Source organism: Rhinolophus sinicus, chromosome 7, assembly GCF_057876585.1.
Source record: "Rhinolophus sinicus isolate RSI-liver-muscle chromosome 7, RSI-T2T, whole genome shotgun sequence".
Classification (NCBI taxonomy): Eukaryota; Metazoa; Chordata; class Mammalia; order Chiroptera; family Rhinolophidae; genus Rhinolophus; species Rhinolophus sinicus.
The window spans coordinates 13,141,813-13,161,118 of NC_142507.1; the positions used below are offsets into that span (position 1 = coordinate 13,141,813).

The following is a 19,306-nucleotide window of genomic DNA, read 5'->3' on the forward strand; positions in this document are numbered from 1 at the left end:
TAAATAGATGATAAAGATCTCCAGTTAGAATGCTTCCAGGGAAGTCAGAGAGCAGCTTCTCTTAATATTAGGTGAGTAAAGGAGAACAAAAGTGGCAGAGAAGAAACCCAACCTATTTTTTACAGCAGTGAATCCTCTGAGCATCTGATCAAAGCTATGCTATGTAGCACTCCCTGCCCTAAGTCGATTTCCTTCACACACAAAACTTGGCGTATCATTTCAAGGTATTCAAGCCACCTGAAAGACATTTATGTACAGTTTAGGGTTTCATATGAACAATCACCTTGGGATATGGCATAATCAAGTAATTTTTATGTTTGTCCAAATATTTAGTTAAAATTTTACTTTTCTCCCTCACACATAGATAATTCATTTTGTAATGACTACTGTAACCGACACCAATTTTCATTTAAAATAACGACAGGCATTAGATAATCACTAATCTTTTTGCTAGCTTTATTATACTATATAAGATCTGTATTTCTTGCAATTTGAGAAACATCAATGTTCTATTTTAAATTTGTTCTTAAAAATATACAATATTGCACTTTAATTTTTGGCAGTTTAATTAAGGAGAGGCTAAATAAAAAAAAATCATACAAGAAAGTACAGTTTTATTTTGCTTTATAATAAGCAGTAGTGCCAAATAAACCAAATATTTACAGTGTCGCTATTAAAGTCTTACCTCTAAAGGAAGATTCAGTGTATCGAATGCAAATATTAATCTAACAAATGCACACTCCCCTCCCTCCATTCTGCTGAACACTTTTAAGCCAAAGGGTATTGGTGTGAAATGCTTTTGTGATTTCTTTCTCAAGAGAAAAATACATGGAAAGAATGCTTGTTCTTGAAGCATCTAAACTGGGTCAATAAACTCTTTCACAATGTTTCTTACATGACTTGAAAAAAAATCTCTAAATTAAACGTCAAAATTCCAAGATAAGCACTCTTCTTCAGTTTTTCTGTAGTTATTCTCTTTTACAATTATAAGTACACTAGTTGGTTTTTAGTATGACTTTAAGATCAGTTTCCCATACATATTTTGAGATACATAAATACTGGCTAGGCATCTGCTTGAATTATTTTTAACTTTTGTTACAGTGCAGTGAAACTGTATACATTTATATTGACCCAGAATTTGCTATTCTACTTTTTAATTCCCAATTGGGTAAATATTCTAGAAAGCTCAGTATTTTTTACTTATCAACCAATTAGGGAGACAGTTTTGAATAGCTATTTGCAAAACTAAATACCAAGATTTAGACCTACTTAACAGTATATTAAACATTCAAAAGAACGAAAAGAACATAAATAGAATGTATTTGTAATATAAATACATGACACAGAGACATTCATTTTTGGCACCACCTAAAAAAAATTCAGCAGTACTTTATTACCCTTCAGATCTTTGGGAAGACTTAAAATGTCTAATTATTAAACTTTCACTTTCACTCGAGAGAAAAAATAATTCACAAATTTCAACTGGTATTTCAAAAGCAGAGGATTTCGTTTTGTTACTTAATTTGATCTGCAAAATGGTTATTCAAAGTGTTAACGAGCAGCCAATGTGTCAACTATGCTTTTTACATTTTAATCCTACCAAGGACTGATTATGTCAAACGGTGATTTATTATGGACAGATATGGTTTCTTCTTAAACAACCATGTACTAATTGCATAGGTCTGATCTGAGAACAAAGGTAAAAGTAGAGTTACAAAGGCATTAATGTATGCTAACTGAACTGAAATAGACTTGAAAAACAGTCTATCTTGGGTAGATGTTAGTGTAAACTTAGAGGGAAAAAAACAGTCATCAGCGAAAGTTTTCTTTAAAAATAGGTTAATGCTAAGAACAATAGCTTTTAAAATTTCTGTTTAAAAATAAGCTTAATAAACAAGAATACAAATTTTAATTCAAAACTTAGCTCTTTGAAATGCCCTATTTTCTTGCATACAGCAGAAAATACATTTTTCATAGTTAACATTACATGTAAAAATGAGGCACTAGTTAAACATATTGGAGTATATTCACACAAACAGAAGTTCCAGTCTCATCCGTACGCTTATATTTGCTCAATGGTTTCCAGATGGCAAACTGTTCACAAAAATAAGTCTTCTGAAGGAGGTGCGTAAGAAAACCCAACAAATGCATCATCGGCCTCCAGTACGCTGGCGTTCACTATAGAATAGTCAGACGATACACACACAGAGTATGGAACTGTTTCTTCTGTAAATGCTGCATCAAAGTTCCTGATATCATCAGGTCCTGTCTAAAACATCAAAAGCACTATTATTTACCTTAGCTTTTGTCATTAATTTAGTCCTTCATTAAAACCCCTTTATGAATTTGTGTAATTGACCCCCTTTCTCTCTACCTATCACCTCTAAGTTTAGAAAAGGAGTTTAGGTAGGTTTTCAGGATAGCATTTTTGCATTCCATCAAATGCCTGCCCATGCAGTTTCTCAGTTCTGGGTAGGTGAAGTCTTTTGATGAAGGAATGAAGGGGTTCTAAGTAAAACTGTGAAAGGAAACTCTTCTTGTACCACAGAGGTCATTAAGCATTCAGCTATGACATCTTAGCTCTAGATGGTCCCTAAGGGGACCAGGAACCTGGGAAACGAAGCATGGTGTCTGCTTAGGCTCAAAGACACTGGTTCTTAATCTTCCTTTGTGAATCTCATACAAGCTAATGGATACAAGCTAATGGATGATCCCCTTCCGATGTATTAAAGACAAAAATTGGGTTTACCAACTCAGGTGATTCACTGTTAAACCCATCCCTGAAGCTCTAGTTATGTCTGCCCAAACGGGAAGGGAATCCTTAAAATGTTCAAGTCACCAAGTTTAACAGAGGTGAACAAATAGGGATTTGGGGCAGATACCACAATCCAAGGATATAGTTAGACTGGTAGGTCTACAAACAGCAGAACAGAGACAGGGGAAACACAGAATGCTAGATCCTCCCGTATGAAAAATTCCACCACCACAGAGGAAAAAGAATGCTAGAAATTATGTATATAAAAAAAGTCATCCGATTTTTACATATAACCCTAGAAACTATGACCTTTGGAATAGACTAAGATTTGAACTTTGGCTGTGAAATTTGCTAGCTATAATTCTTTATGTAAACTACCCTATCTCTGTGAGCTTGTTTCCTCTTCGGTAAAATAAGAATACCACCACCTACCTGTTAAGGTTGCTGTGAAGATTTGATATGTTAATACATAAAATTCCTAGAATCTGATAGGTAGGAGATGCTCAATAAATGAAAGCAAACGTTCTTTTACTTGACTTCATAAATATTTTAAGAAAGTCCTTTATGGCTCATGGCTAGTACTGACTGTATATTAAGAGTTGAAGGAGGCTGGAGAATAGAGTAGATGACTGACTTATTTTTAAACACCTCTGTACTATCTGAACTATGTATTAGAATAAGCATGTTTTACAGTTTAAACTAAAAGTCCAATAAAGAAACAAACAAACAAACAAAAAGTGAGGGGGGCTCTGTCTTCAAAGTGCCTGAGTTCAAATTCTAGTTCTGCAACTTTCAATTTTTGGCAAGTAATTGAACCTTTTCTGTGCCTAAGTTAATTCACCTGTATTATGTGGAAAATAACAGTACTATTTCATAGGACTGTTGTCAGGGTTAAGTAAAAAGATACAAGTGTTGAGAACAGTGTGTGAGAATCTGCTTTACCCTACTCTAGCTAAGTTTTTGATCGTTGTTAAATCTGTTAGGTGAAAAATGGTAACTTGTTAGGATGTTGTTTTGCATTTTTTCAATTGTCAGTGAGTTTGAACATATTTTAATATATTTAAAAGCCACCTGTATTTATTTTTCTGTAATTGCATATTTTGTGTCTTGTCCATGTTTTGACTAGTCCTTGGTCTTCTCACTGACTATCAGAATGCTTTATATGCTAAGGAAATTTTCCCCAATGTTATTTGCAGTGTTTGTTTGTTTTCATGCAAACATTTATAAATATATTTTTTTAAACTTTTATTTATTTTAAGTGTGTTTTTCCAGGACCCATTAGCTCCAAATCAAGCAGTTGTTTCAATCTAGCTGTGGAGGGCGCAACTCACAGTGGCCCATGTGGGGATCAAACCAGCAACCCTGTTGCTAAGAGCACCTCCGCTCCAACCAAGTGGGCTAACAGGCCACCCCAACATTTATAAATTTTATGTGCTCAAATTTACCCATGTTTTCCTTTCATGGCATCTCAGTTGTGGGTGTTGCTTTTAAAAAGTTTAATTAGTTATAGGCTTTTAAAAAGTTTAATTAATTAGTTATAGAAGAGCAGAGACCCAAATCTGGAGCCACCTGACTCTGAAGTCAACGCTGTTTGCATTTCCAATGGTGCTCAGGAGTCCCTATCTCTTTAATGTGCCCGATGACACAATAATTTGAGGATAACTAAATTCAGCAGGGCTCTCAGTAAAAAGAGAATAAAAATACTCTTAAAGATCCTAGGTTCTTATTGCAAACTGTGGAAATGAGGGACAGAAATTTTCCCTAAGAGAGTCACTTTTGGATGAGCTACATGAAATAAGCCAATACAAAAATTGTTATATTTACAGGTATATAATTTCACCCTATTAATACCAGCTATGAGCTATGCAGTGAGGCTAACCTTTAACAAAATCTGAGTAGACTAAATACTGACTGTCCTGAAGTGATTTCCCTATCTTGCTCTAATTTACTAAAAAGTATTTAATGAGTTTCACAGCAATACCACAAAACTTAAAATGAAAGAAAAACAAATTCACCTATGATCCTGCAACCCCCAAATCAATCTTGGTTTATAGTCTCTTCCAGTTCTTATTCGTTATTTTTACTGCTGTAATCATAAGTCACAAAAATTATAATTGCCATGTTTTCATTTAACATTATAAGGATTTTCCAAGTGTCTGCTCACTTTTATATTTGGTACCACTATTATCATTTACTTAACATGAAAAGGCAACAGACCATAACAAAGCACAGAAAAAATAGTGACTTTGGAATCAGGCACAGATTTGAATCCTTGCTCTGTTACTTTTAAATCCAGCTATGTGACATCTCTGAGTTTCCATTCATAAAACATGTATAAGAAGAATAGTAATAGTAGTATTTGAGGACTAAATTACATATTATAATGCATAAAGGTATATATGTTTACATATAAAAAGCTATCAGTAACATTTTTGACCTATGGATGATTATTAACATTTTCCCTATTATACATTTATTTCCAAGAACTTCCAACCCTGTTAATATTGAGAACAGGTCTTTGATGCAGCTTTTCCACTTTAAAACAAAAATTATCTTTAGCTAAAATGTTTCCATCAGTGGATTTAACCCGTCAAACTAACATGAATAACATGAGTATTTTTATAATGCTGTCTTACTGTTTTCCAAAAATGATGTAACAATTTACATTACCATTAATGTCTGCCTATACCTAGTTTTATATCAATCTAGAAAAAACCTGTACATTTGAGTTCCTTAAAATATTTGTTGATTTATAGGTATGAAAATGGTACCTCATACTTTAATTTGCATCCTTTTTTTTTTTAACCCATTGAGTTCATCCCTTTCTTATTCATGATCCAAAGAAACACTTCATAATTACTGTACTGGAAGAAATTTTTATCAATCTAACTATAATCTTACTGGTCATCTTGAAGTCATCAGGTGTACTAGACAACCCTGAGTGACATATTTAACAAATATTTAGGTACTAATTCTATTTCATTCAGATTAGATTTTGAGATCTATTGCTAAAATTATAATGAGCAACAGTTCTACATTTCACTATTTTAGAAAGAAAGACTTGGGTATATACTTACCACATTAGGATTAAAAGGTGGTGGAATCTTCTTTTGTACAAGGTCAGTCCAGCTGAGTGATTCAAAAAAGGGATGATTCTGAATTTCAAGCTAGAATATTAAAGAAACATATGTATTTTTTTACTAATTGTGAAGAATATATTAGGTATTCACTGAAGAATTTTATGAAGCAAAACCATTACCACTTTGTCCCTCAATAATTCGTTTTAGGTACATATTTACGCTGTTCATCTGGCAAAATAGTCTAGCAGAAAGAGTACTTGAGCACACGTGAAAAAAAGAGTTATATCCTCTTGAAAGTCACAGTTTCTTCATAGGTAAGGGGTTAACATTTCTGCCCTAGAAACTTCAAAGGCTGTTTTAAGGATCAGTGGAAAATACAGAAATAAGAGCGGTATGAAAAGAAAAAAGCACTACGTAGGTACAAAAAATTATTAGTATTATCTAAATGGGGGAGGTAATGAAAAAGTTAGGCAAGAGAGCTTTGCACTGTGGGGCAGAAGTAAAATCAAGATGATGAGCTCCACTACCAAAATGTATTCCACTCTGGGTTGCTACTATTAAAAGTTGGCACAGTATTGATTCCAGCCTTTTTTTGTTTTTTCCCTGCAAGATGTCACTAAAGTGTATAAAGTAGGATCCAACTTAGACAGTGTCAGGATTGAGTTGAAGTCTCAGACACCCTGCCGGTGTCTGAAAATTGTTGGTGTGGGGAAGCACGTGTAAATGTGTGCACGCACACACACTGGAATGGGGTCTGAGAGCCCTTTCCAGCCTAGTGACGCAACTTTGTTCAGCACTGTTCGGCAGCCCAGAAGATGACACGTGGATTTCTCCATGGTTACGATTTCTGCCAGTGAATTCAATAAAAGCACCAAGGGGGCAAGAAGGTACGGAGTATCAGCAAGACTGACTGAAACAGTGCACTACGGAATGCCAGATGGATGGAGAACTGTTGACAGAGCCACCAGCTGAACTGGGAGTGTAGGACAGGAAAATCAGTCAGAGAAGAGTTTATTATTCACAGCTCAAGTTCAAGATTGACAAACAGCCCTCAAGAATTTTCTGAGAAATTTGCAACGAATTTAAAAAGTTCATGTTCCTCAATAGTTCGTGAATTTACTGACACACGAATGTAACCCTGGTAACTACACTAGCAATTTAATTACCCTGATTTCTATTTAAATAAATAGTAAACCTGTAGATTCCATAATCGTCTTAAGGAGGTGTGACCAAATTCTCAGAAAAAAAAAGTGATTTAATGTTAGCTAGTTCAAGGCAAAAGGCATTAAGTCCTGAAGTCAGGAGGCAATTCAATTCTTGTTAAAATGATCTCAAAGTTTAGATAATCAAAAAATGTATGCCACATATTTCTTAAACAGAAAAGAAGAAAGAGGAGGAAAAGAAGAAAGAGGAGGAAAACGTCTAACATAAAATGAAATAAATAATAGAGTGTGAAAGCTGGATGTGGGGCATGAAGAGGACAGGATCAATTTGTTACGGAGATCAAGCACAAGGGCTTTAAACTACAGTGCTACATATAAACACTGGTGCGATTGCTGGCACAAGTATGCCTCTTCTTCATGCTGCTCTCCTTTAAGCTGTATTCATCCCATTAAATGCATAAAATACGGCTTTACCTTCTAATCATAAATAAGCTGAAATAAAGTGGGTACTGGGAAAGATGTACGTACAAAGTCTTCTTTGGCACCAAGGCGATTTTGCCTGTCTTTTTCTAGGAGTTCTTCCAGAATGGACCAGGCTGTGAGGCTCACTCCTGGCCTCAAATTTAGGGGCTTGTGAAGAATATTGTCATACATTTCAGCAACATCTCGGCAATAAAAAGGAGGCTGAACAAAAAAAAAAGCAAAATAAAGCATTGTTAACTAAACAATGCCATAATGTTTGGGTTAAAAGAGTTGGACTTGGCCTTAATCTACAGGGAGCAGACTGGGTCTGTACACTTCCAGAAATGCACAGGCCTCTTTGGGTGTGTGCATATCTGCAGTGCAGCCCCTCGATGCAGAAGTGATTCTAAAACCCAGCACAATGAAGAGCTGAATACATGTTCATTGAATAAATTAGGGCCAGTTTGTTTAGTAACACCTTGTAGACAGGTGTCAATTGTCTAAAACTTGTAATAGTATCTGTTTTACAGAAAACCACCACCAACCACGTCATAGGTGCAAAGACAGAATTACTGGAAACAGATCCAACACTGATCCAACATTAACTAATTTCTTGAGACTGGAGAATAAACTAATTAGAACTGAGGTTTCTAGTAGAGATGGAGACCTGAAAACAGTGTGCCTTCCTAAGTAGAGGACAGCCTTATGGGTGTCCTCTGCAGAAGGAAAATTCTATTGTTACAGCCTGAAGACCTAAGTTACAGCTTCAACACAAAGATTAGCCAGCTAATCATCGAGTTAAAAGTTTTAAAGCAAAAATAATTTTTAAAGTTAAGGGAGTTATAGGCTTGTCACTTTTTCTTTTTCATAGGAAATAGAAAACTTTTTTTTATTTTGTAAAATCTAACTTTATTTTCAAATAGTTAATATAAGTCTCATTAACGGATGTTCCCTTTTGAATCAGTTGAATTTTATACACAAGACTTTCAAAGTCCTCTAAAGAAATTCAAAGGATTTGGAACTATCAGGATAGCAAATCGCCAGCTCCGAGGGAAAGGAAGGTATAAAGTGGTTATCAGGTGTTCTAAATCTCAGGCATAACCAGAAAACTAGACCTTTCAACAAGCGTGTCTTGGTCAAGGGCAAAGAAGAATATTTTTTCGGGGGAAATATTCAAACATTTCCCCCAGAAACTGGCTATCAAAGGGCTCTAGCATTCCAAGTGAGCAACATGAAACAAGTGCTCTAAAATGTACCTCACATGTTGAATTTTAATGAGAACTCCCAGTTTTCAGGAAAAACAAACAAACAAAAAGCAGAACAACAACCAAAACAAGCCCCAGCTCAGGTCTCAGCTGATGGTGGGGGCAGCACCAGGGGACATGAGTGGATGGTTCCCAGCCTGAGGCTTTGGGACACGCATGGGGCCATAAAAGGGGGCTAGAAATGATTTTGAATATTTCAAAAAAACCTAAATAAAAACATATTATTCCTCTAAGTATATGTATGCTAACTGAAATGCCTAAATTGTTTGCATTTGGTCAGAATGTTATTTACTCAATGCAGAGAAACAATTTTACTCATGTTAACCAGACGCTCTGGCTGGCCTTATGTGTCTTAAATAAAAACTGGGGCAACTGACTACATAGTAAACATCACTTGTTTTCGATGAAATCTTCAAGACAGTGTTTATGGTGAAGGGAAAAGAGGGTTCTCAGTGATGGAAAAAGCATAGCACCACTGTATTAATTAAATCCTAAGCAAAATACAAGACAAAACCAAAAGGCATTCTTCTGATAAACACAAAATTCTTCTTTCTTTCCATCTTTTTGAAATTAGGCAGCATCATGATTGGAGTAAACTGAATTAAAAGCAGATAATTTTAATACTAGGTGTTTATTCTTTAAAAATGCGAATTGGATGAGAGTACCTGCAGTATGACAGAGAGATAATTATACTAAAAAAACTAATAATGAAATGAAAAGTTGTTCTTTCTGTGCATAACCCTAATGTGGTTTTGGACTCATTTAACCGGCTACTACTGCTCTCGGAAGTGTTATCTAAGAGCCCACGAGAGTACTAACAGAGAGAGAGAAGAGAGAAAACTCAAATCAATTATAATCAATCAGAATAATAATGAAAGGGTAGAAATACATACCAACCCATAGAGCATTTCATATAGAACAGCACCCAGGCACCACCAATCTACAGTATTGTCATAGGGCTGTTTTCTGATTACTTCAGGTGCAAGGTACTACAGAAAAGATGAAATATGACAGCAACTCACTAAACAGCTCAAGACACAACATAGGAATACTTGAGAAATTCATCAAATTTTACGTTTTACTATCACACTAAAAACATCTAGATTTTCAAATGGTTGAGTAAGTAGTCTCATAGCAATGGTTCTTCAGAATCAATTGGGACACTTTTCAAAATATACATATTCAAACATTTCCCCTAGAAACTGTGATGTAGTTAAGACAAACAGAAGAGCACAGCAAATGCAGAATCTGTAATACAAAGTCAGTAAAGTAGGTTATTTGGGGTGGGGGTGGGGGTGGGGGTCTTTTACAAGATTATTTTAGAAATTCATTCCTCTGGTAATTACCCATATCTATTTCTCTTGAAGAAAGAGTTCTTAATGTGGCAGTTATAATCCACTTTTTCCCTTTTCAATGAACATATTATTCAGAAACGCTGTGTAAGTTATTAGATGACTATTTACATTTTTGTAAAAAACTTAAACTCATCACCACTTCAACACATATAAGATAGTAAATTTGAATTTTAGATTCCAAAACATATATTTTCTCTTCCCATATGAAATAAGAAAATTTCTTCTTAAGCTTTTTTTATGTGATTCAAAGAAGTGGCAGAATAAATAGAAAGGGTTTAATAATTTCTGATCACACTTAGATTGAGATGATCAAAAACTCTTGTGTTTCCTTTCTAAAAACTACAGGTCTTAAAGATTTTAACTATGAAATCAATATATATTCACAAAAAATGTTTCACTCATACATAAACTAAAATAGAATGGTTACAAATGTATATAAGAGCTAGGGTTAGAGAAAGGAAGAAAAAAATATATTTTAAAGTAAATATTGTTACTTTTAATTAAGTTTCTGATCTTAATTAGAAGTCTCATGTGAGCCATTTTGTCACACATTTTCAACAATATTTGAAATTTTGATAATGATGAAATACTACCTGGCACCTAAGATCACTATCAATACATTAAAATTAGGACAGTTTAAAATAAACAAAACGGGTGTGTGTGTGTGTGTGTGTCTGTGTGTCTGAGAATAGCAAAGTTTTAACATAAATTATAAGGATTATTTTTATTGCCTCAAACAGAAAGATACATTTTCTGCTAGCTGACAGGATTAAAGAATGGGATGTTTGGGTTAATAAATTCTGATTTGTGCTTCTCCCCATCCCCATCCCCACCCACTGTTTTATTTTCTCCTGTTAAATAAACACTTAATTTTATTATGAACTATTTTAACTATACAGAAAAATAGAGAAATATAATAGAAACCAATAAGGCTGCCACCTAAATATAGGCAATGCCAATATTTTGCCACGTTTGCTTTAGCTTATTTAAACACACACACACACACACACACACACGCTTTATTAAGATATTCACATACCATGCAATTTAACCATTTGAAATGTACAATTTAACGGCTATTAATATACTCACTGAATTGTGCAACCATTACCACAATTTTAGGACATTTTCGTCACTGACTTGTGATTTATTTTTAAGGATTAGGAATATAATCAAATGCTTAAAGAAGTCTAAGGTAAACTTGTCCATTAAAAATAAGCATAACATATCTTTTTTGAGTTATCTGTGGTAGCTCACATTCATAGTTAAAAATAACAACTATCAATAAACTTTAAATATTCAGAAGGGATGATTATCAGATTATTTCTAATTGGCTAGAAACTGAAATGATAGTTTTTATTCTACTTTTCTGATTTCAAATTTTGTACATGCAATTTGTGATTCATTTTTGCATTTTATACATGATTATGTGAATGACAAAAGAGACTTCTTACCTCTGGTGTCCCACAAAATGTTGTCGTGGTGTCAGAAATAGCAATTCCTTCTTTACAAAGCCCAAAATCTGTTAAGACAACATGTCCCTGAGAAATACAGGGGCAGTAAGATAAAACAACAAATGGACATAAATTGACAATTTCAAAAACCATTTTATTTTGAAGTAATTATAGACCCAAAGGAAATGGCAAAAATAATACCCAAAGTTCCGTGTACCCCTCATCCAGCTTCCCCCAATGCTGATATCTTATACAACTGCAGTACAATATCAAAATTGGGAAACTGACAATGCTACAATATTGTTAACTAGACTGCAAACCTTATTTAGTTTTCACTATTTTGTACATGCATGCATTTGTGTGTAAGTTTAAAATGAACTAAATGTGTGTGTATGTGTGTCTGAGAATAACAAGGCTTTAACATGAATTGTAAGGATTATAGTATTGTATCATGTTTCTGCTGGCTAACATGATTAGAAAATGGGATGTTCAGGTTTTTATGTGTAAGTATGTGTAGTTCTATGCAATAGACATGTACAGATTTTTGTAACTACCACCACCCACAATCACGACAGAAATGTCCATCACCCCAAAGGGACAGTGCTACCCCTTTATCTTTGCACCCCCTTATCCCCTTGACCCTGTGCCCTTGCAACCCACTAATCTGTTCTCCATCTATATAGTTTTGTCATTTTGAGACTGTTACATAAATTCAGTTTGGAACCTTTGAGGCTGACTTTTCTTCACTAAGCACAACAATAAAAACTGAGAACTACTAGATTTTTAAGAGACAATACTTACTATGGAATCCAAAAGAATATTTTCTGGTTTCAAGTCTCTATCAAAAAAAAAAAAAAAAGGAAAGAAGAATAAAACTGAATTATCAACTGAAATAAAACAATAAAAAGACATTTTTATAAGTAATGTTTAAAAAACTTACCTGTACACTATTTTGATGGAGTGCAAGTAACCCAATGCACTGGCGATTTCAGCAGCATAAAACCTAGCTCTGTGTTCAGGAAAGGACCGTTCTCTTTGTAAGTGAAAAAACAGCTGTAAAATGGGAAAAATAGGAATACTAACATCATTCACACATAAAGCAAAACAAATACATTCTGTAAATAGAAAAACAGGATTTGTTTTTGTTATTTTGAACGTGAGATTAAAGAGCACAGAACTGTGACTCTCCCTCGCCTGTGTCCCTGACCTATTGCCTCTCTTCAACCACAGGTTTTCTTCCCCCCTTGCTAACTTATTCATCTCCCATTTACTCTCCTCAATCCTCAGTCTGGCAATGTCCTTACCACTCCAGGCAACCACTCTGGAAAAGATCAATGAAGACCAATGACCTAGATATTGCCATGTAGTTACAGTACCTTACTGGACCTATTTTAACTGTTCTTGCCTTTGGGGAAAAAATCAAACACTATTCAGAGATTGGCAACTAGTGGCTGGCACATCAACTATAACCCACAGATATAATTTGCTTGAGCCAAGCACTGTTTTTAGAAAAATCTAAATTAATTGGTAAATTAAAAACTGGAAAAATGTTTTTGATGAAAATTCACAGTTTGGGTTTCTTCCAGGGAAAAAAAAGGGGGGGGAGGGGAAGCTCGGCACCATTAAGCCTAAATTCCAATGTGGTAGCAAACGGCTGGAGTTAAGTGGCAGCTGGACTTTCCAGTTCCTTTCTTACACTTCCTAATTCTTAATTTATTTCTTAAAACCTGCCTGTAGTTATTAGGTTACCTGCCTCGGCAAAGTTTGCTTGACCTATTTCTAAGTCCTTGGCTTCTACGACAATGATCCCTCTTTAGGTTTCCGTCTCCCTTGGAGAGTTCCATCTCCACTCCTTGCTGTAGGGATTAACAAGGGTTCTCCACAATTATCCTTTCTCTGGATACCATGCCCTGATCTATTGCAATGAGTTCATCCCCTGTGTTGATGTCTCTCATGTGGACCCCTCCAGCCCAGACCTCTGCTTAGAGCTTCTGCAAACACCTGCTGCCTGCTGCTCTTTCCTGAATATTTCCTAAGGCAATAAATTCCACTTGCCTAAAACAGAGCCCCTTGTCTTTCACAGACTTCCTGCTGCTGCCATGACCTCCCTTTGCCTGATATTACTTTCTGCCCAGCCCTCTAAGCCATGGGAGGCAGCAAGGCACTGTGGAGGCAGGTTTCATTGCTGATCAGATTAGGTTTAAATCTTGGTTCTTTTTTTTTTTTTGTAGGCAATTCATTTAACTTCTCCAACTTTCAAAGATTGTCCAAAAATGTTTTCTTAGCCTCTTCTGGAAGGTTAGGGTGAAGATCAGTTATACTACATTTGACAGAGTAGATAAATGGGTGCTGACCTGGGATCCGCCTGTTCTGCTCCTTTACCTTAGCCCCTGCATCCAGTCAATGAATAAATTCTTGTTTTTATCTTTTAATTATTTCTGGAATACTTCCTCCTTTTTATCCCTACTATTGTTTTTATTAGCTGTAGCTTACACTATTGTAATATTTTATTTCTTGATCTCCTGGTCACATCTGTCCAATACAATACTAATGAAAATCTGACCATTCACGAACACTGACTGCTTATGGAATCAAAGGCACTAAGCTAAGGACTTTATAGATGCTTGTATTATTTAATACACCCAACTATTTTGAGGTAGAAAATCAATGAGAAAGCTGAGGCTCAGAAAGGCTTATTTATATGCCCAGTATCAAAAAACTTATTTGTTTATACTCTACCTGGTTCCAAAACAAATCTGAAGTAGTATACAATAATAAATACCACACATCAAGGTTAAAATATAAGTATGGGGTGACAATTGTTAGTAAAGTTACATAGGTTTCAGGTGTACAATTCTGTAATACGTCATCTATATATCCCATTGTGTGTTCACCACCCAGAGTCAGTTCTCCTTCCATCACCATATATTTGATCCCCCTTTACCCTCATCTACCACGCCCCTCCCCCCCTTACCCTCTGGTAACCACTAAACTATTGTCTGTGTCTATGAGTTTTTGTTTTTTCATTTGTTTGTCTCGTTCTTTTGATGTTAAAAAAAAAAAAAAAAAAATGCAGGGATGGCCAGTTAGCTCAGTTGGTTAGAGCGCTGTGCTAATAACACCAAGGTTGCTGGTCCGATCCCCGCATGGGCCACCGTGAGCTGCGCCCTCCTTAAAAAGAATAAATAAATAATAACAATAAAAATAAAAATCATTGTTAAGATTTAAAAAAACGTAAGTATGAACATTGGGGGAAATAACAGGAATAATAACAGAAAACACATAATGAAATTACACTCCATCTCTCTGTTTTTATCCTTTCTCCTGGTCTTTATTCCTTGTCTACCTATTGCCCCATTCAACTCCTCTTCCATCCACCCCAACATTCTATTTCTATTTTCCCCCTATTATCTCAGCCAAGTGTATCTTTTAGACGACAAGTCTACTCTTTCCACCTTTGCTACTCAGTTATGAGCGGTCACTGTGTAAAGAGATCAGAAGCAAAGTCCTAAAGCAGCATGAAGAAACCACAAAGAAGGAAACCTGCTGTAGGATCTCATCTGCAGTTGGATGCCTCACATGACATTTCAAAGACACGAGAGAGGTACTAATGTCTAGGTTACATCCAGGGCTTAACACTTACTAGAACACTGTGACATTTAGAAAGCTACTTAACCTCTTGAGACTTAATCTCCGTATCTATAAAATGGGTACAAGAGTGTGTAACTCAAAGAGTTGTGATGAACTGAAATAACACATGTAAAATAATTACAAAGTAAGAGCCTCTCAATCAATTCTCATTATATGTTAGCATTCATGCACATACAAGATAAAATGACAACCTGCAAGGTGGGGACACTGTGGGGTCATTTACATCTCTGAATCAGGGTGCCTGGGGGATTCATAATCTTGCTTCTGCACTGAGGAGTCATAAGGCATTTTTGTCATAGATGTAGGGGGCTGAATAATGATTATTTTTATAATCTTCCTGCCAAGTGATCTAGGTGCATCTGATCACCTTTCAGGTTTGCAGAATAGAAATTGGTCTTCTTTCTAGCTCCTTTATTCTACAGGTAAGTGTACTATAATAAGGTTGAAATATTCTTTTCCCCTCTCTCTGCTCTGGGACTAGGGCATGGAAGATCTCTTTGCGTAGATATGACAGCATCTGTCAGCTAAAACCATTCTTAGAGACATTCACAGGTCAGAGATCAAATTAGAATGGTGTGAGGATTGAAGTAGAGGAATAGGAGGTGGTCAGCTGCCTAAATCTTGGAATCAGACTGCCTGAGTTCAATTCCTGGCTCCAATACTTACAACCGTACAATTTGAGCAAGTTACCTAGCTTCTCCATGCCTCAGTTTCTTTGTCTCATATAATAAAACTGTTTGAAGACAAAATGATATGTACAAAGAGCCAGAGTGCTGGGCCTGTAAGTATACTTGACACATGTTAGCTATTACTGTACTTATCACAAGAGCAGCAGATCTGAAAATGTATTTCAATATCCCTTTAATTCAGAGTTTTGGGGAATACTATTAACAGATTTGGTTCAAACAAAAAAAGGGATTATGTGATAAAAATTTTTAAAAAAACAAATCCTGGGGACCTATTCAAGATGGCGGATTAGCAGGGAAAAAACCGAAACATAATCAATATATGAATAAAATAAAATTCTAAGAAAAATTAAGATTTTTTTTAGAAAAATTAAAAATCTCAAATTATTAACCAAAAAACACAACAACAACAAATCCTGGCTTTGTTTAAAGCAGAACTTCTCAAAGTCTTTAACATGTTGAAACATATTATGAATCACCAAGAAACATATTGTTAATTACCAATGGGATATAACATGAAACATTTTCAAAATTGACTTCACCACAGAACCCTTTATTAGAGGATCACCTCATCTGATTAATAGTTTACACATTTTAGAAAATGACAGGCTACACGAATATTTATATGCAACTACTGAAACAATAATTATCTAAATTACAAATCATGTTTTATTCTAATGCTTCAGAATATTATTCTTGCTATATTGCTCAGTGACAAAACTATCCATGGAGTCTGTAGCTTCACACTGAGGTTCTTTTATTATGAACCTTCCCATCTACGCCATAAGCTGAGTAAGAGCTTTGTGTTTATACTTTTCCACATCTTGTGTTATGCTTATTTAGCCATCACCTTAAATATTGTTGCTACTCAACAAACAGCTGTTGATGCAGGACTAGCCTTCCAAAAACTCAAGGAAAGACAAATTTTGACTTAATTCTATTTTTCTAAACATTATCAATATTAGAAAACTAATTATAAAACTCACCTCCCCTCCATTAACAAAATCCAGAACAAAATAAAGCTTTTCAGTTGTTTGGAAAGAATAATGTAATCCAACCAAAAACGGGTGTTTCACATTTTTCAAGAGCACATTACGTTCAGCCATAATATGTTTTTGCTGTAAAAAAAAGGAAAAGGATCAACTCACATTATACACTAGGAAACAACTGTGTTAATTGACAAAAGGGGTTTAGGAGAAAAGAAGCTATTTTATTTTACCTCTTTTCTGTTGAGAACTACTTTTTTCTGTAACACTTTGACAGCATAAAATTTCCCATCCAGTTTTCGTTTTGCAAGAAGAACCTGTTGCAGTTGAAGATTGTGCATGCTATTAGAAATTTTAATATTCTGATAGGAATAATTCACTTATCAATAAATCAATACTTAAGTTTATAGATTGATTTTGTCTTGAAAATTGAAAACTACTAAATTTATTTCATAACTCCACTTTTCTTTAGATATTTTAAAACAAAAAAGGCTGTTGTTGATCATTTGAAATGCCAGGCACCATTTCTTTGTCAGTTAATGTGCTGATGTTTGATATTTTTACTAAATTTAAATACCAAAATCTATACTGTTTGAGATCTTTGTGCGCGCGCACGTGCGTGTGTGTGTGTGTGTGTGTGTGTGTGTGTGTACATGTGTGCGCCAGCCCCAAGTCAGGAAGAGTGTCCTTAGAAAATATTAAGGCTATAAACTTCATGGCTACATAAAAGAAGGAGAAGGAAATGGTTTCTAGGTGATCAAAATGCATTTTTGTTTTAACTTTTAGGCTTCTCTTTATAGGTTCCCAATTCAGAAGAGTTCAGAGGAAGCAGCACCAAATTCGAGTGTAGCTGAGTTTCTATAATGAGCTGGATTGCATGAAGGTACTTTGAAGGATCTACAGAAACTTAAGATTTTCCCTCAGAAAAAAGGCACACATATACTCAAGGTTTTGCAAATAGTTTCAAGGGATTCAAGATGCCCCACGGGTTGCATAACTATTAAATGACATATTCCAAAGCATTCGGAACGATCTCAAACAGCAACTAGTAACGTTGCTGGGGTTTACTTTGTGGACTTCCTTGCCAAAACCTGTAACTCCAGTCTGATCATTAGAAAAATATCCGACAAATTCCAATAGAGGGATATCTTAAAATACACCTAACCAGCACTTCTCATAACCATCAAGGGTCCTCAAAAGCAAGGCAAATCTGAGAAACTGTCACAGCTAAGAGGAGCTTAATAGGGAGACACGACCACTAAATGTTAACACGGGATTACAGATGAGCTCCCCAAACAGAAAAAGGACATTAGGTAAAAACGTAGGCAACCTAAATAAACGATGAACTTTAGTTAATAATAATGTATTGCTATCTGTTCAATAATTGGAACAAGTGTACCATACTAATGTAAGATGTAAATAATAGGGCAAGCTGTGTATATGGGGTGGGGGATGATTTGTGAATTCTCTGACCTTTCTGTATTTTCTCTTCACTCAATTTTTTTGTAAGTCTAAAACTGTTCTGAAAAACAAAGTCTATTAATTTTTTTTAAATGTTAGTCATGGAAATGGAGTCAAAACATCTTTAGGGTGAAAATGTCCTGTGCTCAACTGCTGGCATTTTTCTCATATCCCATTCTTTTGTTCTTTACAATATTTGACTGTGTTGGACGTTCTTCCCTTCTTACGTTTTTCCTTTTCTCGACACCTCCCACCTACCTAACTTTTCCTTCTATATTTTGATTGGTTCATTTTCAAGTACATTCTGAGAAAATAATTCAAAGAATGTGGCAATTTGGAGGTAGTGATTTCCTTCAAGTAGGCAGTTTTTTCCAGTAGACTGGTGGTAGATTTAGAGGACAGATGGTTAAGAAACAAATGGGCAAATGGAAAGTAGAACCAAGACCACTAATTAGAGTTTAGAATAAATGTTGGATTGCCATTTAATCATATACATATTTTTCTATTTTACAACATACTGTGGATTTACATTTCTGTTTGCTTTTCCTTCTTTTTGTGTATTCTGCTTTACTATGTTTTATTGCTCTTTGTTGGTTTCTAAGCATTTTGCAAGATTTTACTTTTTTATTAAACATAATATATAAGTAGAGTAACAGACAAATCATTACAGTTCAGTGAATTATTACAAAATGAACACACTATGTAATCACTATCCAGGTCAAAAAATAAAACATTGTTGGAAGCCTGAAGCACCGCGCCCCCTTCCCCTTTGCTCCATTCCAGAAACTACTCAATCTCCATCTTCCTCAAAGGTTAAGTATCTCAACTTGCAAAAACAAAGGTTAAATTTTGACATTTCTTGAATTTCATATTATTAGAATTATATAAAGTTGTCTCTGTCTTACTTCTTTCATTCTAAATTAACTAATGTGAATTCATGTTGTGGCACGTAGTATAGTTTTCACATTTTTGTAGCTGTGCAGAATAC

General features: G+C 35.0%; 1 protein-coding gene across 9 annotated transcripts in view; it reads right to left on the minus strand.

The window, feature by feature from the left end:
• Window positions 1–432: 432 nt before the first annotated feature.
• Window positions 433–19,306, minus strand: part of SGK3 (serum/glucocorticoid regulated kinase family member 3) — a 103,184-nt gene continuing 84,310 nt past the window's right edge. For all 9 annotated transcript variants that reach the window (XM_019726410.3, XM_088799395.1, XM_088799401.1 and 6 more), the window contains 9 exons: window positions 17,091–17,174; window positions 16,858–16,989; window positions 12,475–12,587; window positions 12,336–12,372; window positions 11,535–11,621; window positions 9,619–9,714; window positions 7,527–7,682; window positions 5,833–5,922; window positions 433–2,269 (listed from right to left, as the gene is read on the minus strand). In XM_019726410.3, the coding sequence (XP_019581969.1) occupies window positions 2,099–2,269; window positions 5,833–5,922; window positions 7,527–7,682; window positions 9,619–9,714; window positions 11,535–11,621; window positions 12,336–12,372; window positions 12,475–12,587; window positions 16,858–16,989; window positions 17,091–17,174 (966 nt within the window). In that variant the 3' untranslated portion in view covers window positions 433–2,098. The remainder of the gene's footprint in view (window positions 2,270–5,832; window positions 5,923–7,526; window positions 7,683–9,618; window positions 9,715–11,534; window positions 11,622–12,335; window positions 12,373–12,474; window positions 12,588–16,857; window positions 16,990–17,090; window positions 17,175–19,306) is intronic.